The 7,667-nt window shown below is 32.8% G+C and overlaps 1 protein-coding gene across 1 annotated transcript; it reads left to right on the top strand.

Moving 5' to 3' along the window:
• Positions 1–2,504: 2,504 nt before the first annotated feature.
• On the top strand, positions 2,505–5,671 carry TRIADDRAFT_62241 (uncharacterized protein; the record flags this gene model as incomplete). The annotated part of the gene is made up of 4 exons (XM_002118183.1): positions 2,505–2,588; positions 2,882–2,959; positions 4,817–5,008; positions 5,543–5,671. The coding sequence occupies 4 exons, from the start codon at positions 2,505–2,507 to the stop codon at positions 5,669–5,671; spliced, it is 483 nt and encodes a 160-aa protein (XP_002118219.1).
• Positions 5,672–7,667: the final 1,996 nt, after the last annotated feature.

Here is a 7,667-nt window from a genome sequence, read left to right as displayed (position 1 = left end):
GTTTATTCTTGTGTTACAATCTCGGTTGTGACACACTTATTTTATAATACTTAAAGCTAAGTATTTGTAAGGTTGTTCGGTTTATACGTCTCTCCATTTTTGTTTTGTAATAAATTGTTGTTCGGTTATTTCCCCAAATTTTATTTGGTGTCAAAGTATTAGCGTTAAGTCGACCGGAGTGCAACGAAAGTAGAATCAAAGTTTGTTAAAGTTTTGTAGCTTGATCTCTACACATTTCATTTCATTACATAAGTACCACTACAAATTATTAGTTGGTGCATATAACATGCAGTTTTATAAATTACACTATATTAGTAGTAACATGAAGGCAAGGCTTGAGTAGGAGCAACCTTCGTTTCATACTGTACACTTGCATTTATGACCTAATGCCAATCTAAAGCGGATAATTCCCATCAACGTATTTCTTAGTAGACGCTATTAGGTAGATCAGAAATTCATGTTGTATGAGTAAGACATAAGTTTAACTAACTCTAAAAAGTTGCTCTTTCAATTATCCTGATTCTGTAGCCTATGCTTAACTATGCAAATGTTACAGCAATGCCGTTGCAACTAGTAGCAATGAATGGTATCGCTGTAGCACCAGACCAAGTTAAGAGTTTAGTTAAGCTTAACATTACAATTGAGATTTGGGTTCAACCTTTCCAAGTTATTTGGTTTTGGTGGATTAATATCATAAGGTACTACAGAAGCGGTCAGAGAATCTCATCAAAGGCGGTAGAGTATCTGCAATAAATTTGGACTATAGTTATTAAGTTCGTGGTAAACGGTGTTTGTTTAATTGAGAATCGTTTATTAATAAATTTATGAAGGTATTTATACATTTGATAGACTACTTAACTTATGGTTTAGCTAAATGATTATCCATATAAGGTGTAAGATTAGCTTAAAATGATAATTACATAATTAACCATTCTATATATAATACTACTTTACAGTATATATGTAATTGCTCCATATATAACAAGAAAGCGAAAGCGGTCAGAGAATTGCATCAAAGGCTGCAGAGTATCTGCAACAAATTTGGATTCTAGTTTGTATATAATTAATACAATGGACGATATAAGAGTTTAGTTTGAATGTGAGTCAAGAAGAAATTTACTTCAATAGTATTCATATCGAAGATCTACTTATCGGATATAGTACAGTAATATCAATCTAATAATCTATTTCAATTAGGCAATGGTTTCAATTGCGTATAAAAGTGAAATCATTAGGGTTTCATTACCGTTCTTGAAATTAAAATATACTGATAGAGTGCATGCAGCGTTAAAGCTCTGCAAGTCGCTTTCTGCCATTAATTTTATAGTCATTATGGCATAAAAGTACACAACGTCACTAAATCATCATCAAGTATCAAATACAATAGAAAATAGTAAACCAGACCAATTTGCAATGGCGCAAAGCCAAAATGGTAATCTTGATAGGCAGTGCACAATAAATCTCTAGCAAGAAACTTCCAGTCAAGGATTAAGACATTTGACTTCATCTATAAACATGAAAACTACATATCATCGGTTTAGTTTACGATATTTTGCAATAAGAACTACGAATGAGAAAATTAGAGCTGGACGGTCGGTAATGAATTATCCCTTACATACAATGAATTTATTTACCATCTTAATTAACAAGTTTACTATTGTTTAAACAAGAGCCAATTTTCTGCTATCAAATATAAATTAAACTGACAATCGCTTGAGTAAAAAAAGGCGCCCTCAAGCGCTTTACATTAAAGTTACTGAGTATCAATAAGGTGTTAACCCTATTTACAAATAAGATGTTCTAATCGAATCAGATATCAGCTGCCTGATGATAAAACGAATCTAATGGATACTGAATAGGATGCAAAGCCAGTAATTTTATTTGGGGAAGGGGGTGGTGAGCAGCAAGAATGGTGGAATTGTTGAACAGACTATCTATTAGATGATTCACTGTCTTATATTATAATTGAATGACATATCAGTACCGAAATTTTGACTTTATATATTTTCTAGTACGTTTCTTTGCTAAAAGCAGGAAGGTCCATATCAGCGAAGATATGGCATGGTTGCAAATAAACATCGTTATGCTCTAAGGAAAGTATGTAGTAGGTGTATTTGTTGACTATTTATTCAACGATGTAGTTCATCCAGCAAATTATGTAACTTACATATTATGATGGAGGGACGATTATTGGAATAATGTCAGGGTTACCAACCCATTCGACGCTTAAAATGATAGCGATTAATTAAGGCTATTGTCACTTGTTGAAGGACTTACCTATTCATTAAACTAGATGAGAATGCTAACACCCAGCAATATCTATTAAAAGACACAGATTGACAAGTATAAGAGAAATTCAGTTCACAACCCAAAATGTCAACCATAGGTCTAATGGCGATAAAGGGACGATTATATTATTGCAATAATGTTAGGGTTTGCGTTTAAAATGATATCGATTAATTAAGATTGCTTTAACTGGTTGAAAGACTTACCTGCTAAGCACGATGACAATGCTAACACCCAACAATATCGGTCAAAAGCACAGATTAATAAGTATAAGAGAGAAATCTGTAGTATGGAAAAAGAATGTGAGAAAAAAAGATGTTTGATGGTTGATTGCCATTTCACGTGTAGATGGCAGTAGAAGTAGAGGAAGACCAAGTAGAGAGTCGGCGCTGCAAGCTACTGTGCAAAATAGCTTGTCACCCTATAGAAGTAGGGATTGAGTCTACAGCGGACAATATTATAAGCAAGATATCAAACGAGTAACCTGAATTGGACTGAGAAAGTATCCCACAGGCACGCTGCTTACTGCATGTTCGCCATCAACCTTTCTTGGCTCTAACTGAAATCGCTATTTTACCTCGTAAACTGTGGATAGCAAGGTGAGAAACAGAATGAAAGCAGGCAATCTCACCTTTGGGGTCGGGAAAAAGTGGAAGACAACATGGACAACAAGGTACGACGATTTTCTGTTGGCAATATCCCTTCCAGTCATGATCGCCTTTGCTAGCAGAAATGTTGTACCAAATACATTGACTATTTTATCTTCTCATGTTATTTTGACCAAGAACTTGGTGAGATTGTTTCTCTTTCAAGTCCGTCTTTTACTGCAATTTGCAATAAACATTGGACTAACTGCACAATTGCATCGATTGCAATACTATTAATGTTGTTTTGATTTATTTTTGTGTATTGGTTAAACAGACTTATGGGGGTTTGCTTTATGATCGACTGCAATTTCGCAAATCATTTTCTTTATCCCTATTTTTATTTTCTCATCCTATTTTACTTTACCTTCATCTTAATCCTGAATCTTTTTACAAATGTTTTCGTTTTCTCTTCAAATCTCTCTTTCACTACCATTTATAATTGGAATTGAACCAACTCAACCATTGCATTCGCCCCATGGACGAATATGCAATGGTGTTTTGCTTTACTTATTTTTTGGTATTGGTTTTACTGACATTAGGGATATACTTTATCCATCTGTGCAGTACACACATCCATCATCTTGATAGATAGAAGTGATGTTGATTTAGTTTATTAATAGCTGAAGAGATCGCCATCTACAGTATTACAAGACTGACATCAATATTTGCTTTAGACTAGATGGGATGCTTAATGATAGATAGGCTGCAATTATGCAATCCATTTTCTCCATCCCTATGTTGATCTTTATGTTCTCCTCCTATTTTACCAATGTTTTGTTAGGGATGTTTTCGTTTTCTCTTTCAAGTCCCTCTTTGACTGCGATTTGTAATAGACATTAAACTAACTCAGCAATAGCATTAACCATAGACTAGACATAGACTACACTACTTTTAATCATGTTTTGCTTTATTTATTTTTGGGTATTGGTTTTACTGACATTGGGGGTATACTTTATCCATCTGTACACTATACACATCAATCATCTTCATTGATTATGGAAGTAATATTAACTTAGTTTATTGACACTCTCGTTAAATTGCACTGGGTACAAGATACAAGATTAGCTTCACATTTCATGCAAATATCATGTCTTTTTCACTGGGGTTACTAAGCAGTAATCCCATTTACCTCTGATGATGAGTTGAGAGTGTTGAAGATTCCATTGCATGTCCCATATATCGAAGTAAGGGAATGGTAGAGTGATTTGTAGCTGTAGTGTTTGGGGGCTATAAATATTCAAACTAGATAGAAGTTCATATAGGATTAACTGCTTGTCCGACCATAGATTTTCATGGTTGAAGAATTGTGTTTCGTCGAAATTATCGAAGTATTTGATATTGTCTTTGTATCTTTTCATGCGTAAATGTCCATATTGGTTGAGTATCTATAGGCATTGAATTTTATGATTAGCACAACCTACGTTCAACAATGACGACGTCACATTGATTGTATCCAGTTATCGTTGTCTTACTGCTATATGGTTAATTATAATTATACATCGTAGCTTATAATAATACTACCATGCAGACGAGATTGCTTTACTTTGGAAATTCAGGAAGGATCGCAGAATTTATCTCAAGAATTAATTTAGAAAATTAAAAGTTGTTGAGGTACGTATTAACATTAAGCGTTTTTTAAAAATCAAGGTTATAGTCGTAATAATATGTATTAATCATTCAATCTATACTATATTCGAAGATGCCGTATATTCATCATTTCAATTTCAATTCGAATACTACAGTCTATCCAGTACTAAAAATTAATCTTTATTTCATTGACTATACAGAAGGATCATTGCAAGAAAATGAATACTAAATTGGCTCTCATTGCGTGTCTATTTCTCTTTGCATTTGCTTACGCCACTGAAGATGACAATTCTTAGCTCGATAATGACAATAAGGGTGGGCATGGACCAGGCTATTACGATATTGCTGAAAAGGATGTCCATAAACTAGACCCGTACGAAATTGCCGACAAAGATGCATACAACGAACTTGGAGAAATAGATGAGTCTTATGACATGGATAAAGGATTCGATTCAGAATTTGAGAATGGTCTAACCGAGAAAAGCACCGTGAGTATTTAGGATAATTATACATCGTAGCTTTTAATAATACTACCATGCAGACGAGACTGCTATCTATCATTATCAGTATATCTATCATAATTAAGGCATTATTCGGTGACATTCTATATTACATAGGTAGTATGATCTACTATGATACTATATGATTCAAAGTAAATTTATCGTGCATTACTAAAGCAATTTCATCATAAGATACCTTGCAATTTATAATAATAATACATATAGAGGCTACTGTCTATAATTATCAGTAAGCTTATCATAGTTACGGCATAATTCGGTAGTATTTTACATTTCATAGTTAGGATAATCTATAATGATAATTGAGGATTCAAAGTCATTTACTAACACATTTCTACAAGCAATCTTATCCTAAAATCAGCTCCTTCTCACAAGTTAACTTTGCGCTGTTAATTGTGAAAATGAGTAATCTTTTAATGCAAATATTCCATAAAATTTTATATTTTTTAATTAAATATATCTATCTAAATACTAAAACTCTTTTCAACTTGAAATTTACCATAGCAGGCCTTGTGGGGCCGTCGCCGCCGCCGCCGTCGTCGTGCTCCAGCCCCTGCTCCGAAACCTCGACGTCCCATCATCTTCCATTTTTATCGTCGTCGACAGATTTTTGTCTATGGCAAAAAACGATAAAATATTCACTACAGGATTAAACTAGTTTATAAAGTCCATTTTCCTAAAATTAGAGAGTAACCAAGACAGATAAGCATCGTATACTGTCTATATTTTGCTAAGCTAAGAATGTAGAATATTTAAATGCTATTTTATCGCATCTTGTTAACAGTAGTTTAAAACTGAATGATCCGTAAAGTATTACTGCTAGTTCATGGCTAGACGAAGTAGTGTATAATTGCAATATCAAATTAAAATTTTTCAGTAATAATATGTTATTTACGTTATGTACCTGATATTGCCTGTATCTGATCCTAGTCTTCTTTTTTGGTCACAAAATAAACGTTTTATATACGATGAATTCATGGCCTTGAATGTTCGAATCAGTTTTTGATAGTTCTCCAATCAATTTTTCCAAGGAATAATTGTTATACCAACAAGTTCAGCCAAGCTAATTACTAATGATAGTTCCTAGTCTTTATAATATCGAATTACTCTTTAGCCATATGAGCTTAGATAAGCTCTTTGTGATATCTTTCCAAATAGATATGGTGCCGATTCTATAAAGTTACTTTACAAATTGATACGATTCCTAAGAATGTGCTTATACAGTACTCTATATAAATACTGGAATTATTCATAAATAAAGTTTATTCAAGCTAAATTACTAATGATGGTTCCTAGTCTTTATGGATTCGCTTAAATTACTCTTAGTTGTATGTACTTAATAAGGCCTTTTTCGTGTCTTTCCAAATAGACATAGTATCGATTCTATAAGCTACTTCATGAATCGATAAGATTTCTGGAAATGCACTTATATAGTACTGTATATAAATACTGGAAAATATTCACAATTAAGTTTAGTCAAGTTAATGACTAACGATGATTCCTGGTCTTCATGATATCACTTAAATTACTTTTTAGTAGCATGCGTTTAACTAAGATCTTTATAGTATCTTTCCAAATAGATACGGACTTCGGGTTTTGGCCGTAACAGATATAGTATCGATTACATAAGATACTTTGTAAACCTATACGATTCGTAGAAATGCGCTTATGTAGTACTATGCATAAATATCGAAATGATTCACGATAAATGCCTGTGAGAACATCTGTCATTGGCAATTTTTAATAGTTATAATCTCCTGAATACTTAATATTGCTGCAGAATAGTACAAGCTTAATTTCGATCTCTCTATAAATGTTAACTTACGATATCGTTTTTCGTATACAATTTTATTTAATACAAATTTGACGAGATATCATGACTTTTAATTAACAAATGAGCCGAATGGCTAAATATGTGCAGTAATTTTATTTTATACAAGAAAACTGGATGTGTTCATGGATTTACATTGCATAATATTGATTGCTGTGCCATATTTTATACTGCAAGAAAAACAATTTTTTGCTTACTTAGTTTTCTAAAACATCAATTTTGTCTATAATTAGAGGTGCAGTTGCTGTTATAAAATGTTTTAGTATTAAAACTTTATTAGAGTAAGGATCAATTGCCAACTGTCTATTCTCTGATGCTTAAGGAACGAACGATTGATAGCTCTATAAGTTCAAATTTGTTTGTGGTTGTAGCCTTTCATAGCAAGTTAACCATACATTGTGCCTTCTATATTCAAATATTTCAATCGAAAAATTGATTTTACTAATTGTTTCGGCCGTGATTTAAAGCTATCATTTGCAACAGGTTCGACTTTTTGTGTCGCAATTTTCATTTCAGGTTGTGATATTAAGATAGCAGAAATGAACCACTGTGTTTTGGATAAAGGTACTTTGGCTATTGCTTAGAAAGTTAAAGCTTGACAATTAAAAAAAATTAGCAATTGCTTTCTATTATCACTCGTTGGCGTATGAATACCGTAAATTATTATCCGGTTGAAAAATCGAATAAGAAAGTAATATGAAACCATAAGTTACCATATGTGCTGAATATGGAAGATAAAGGAAAACGTTATAAAGTTTAATTCGTAAATCTAATCTCTGTAAGAGTGTATCGAATTCG

Source organism: Trichoplax adhaerens, genomic scaffold (assembly GCF_000150275.1).
Source record: "Trichoplax adhaerens TRIADscaffold_39 genomic scaffold, whole genome shotgun sequence".
NCBI classification, from domain to species: Eukaryota; Metazoa; Placozoa; class Uniplacotomia; order Trichoplacea; family Trichoplacidae; genus Trichoplax; species Trichoplax adhaerens.
Note: the sequence above shows the minus strand (reverse complement) of the source record. Positions and strands in the feature narration are given on the sequence as shown.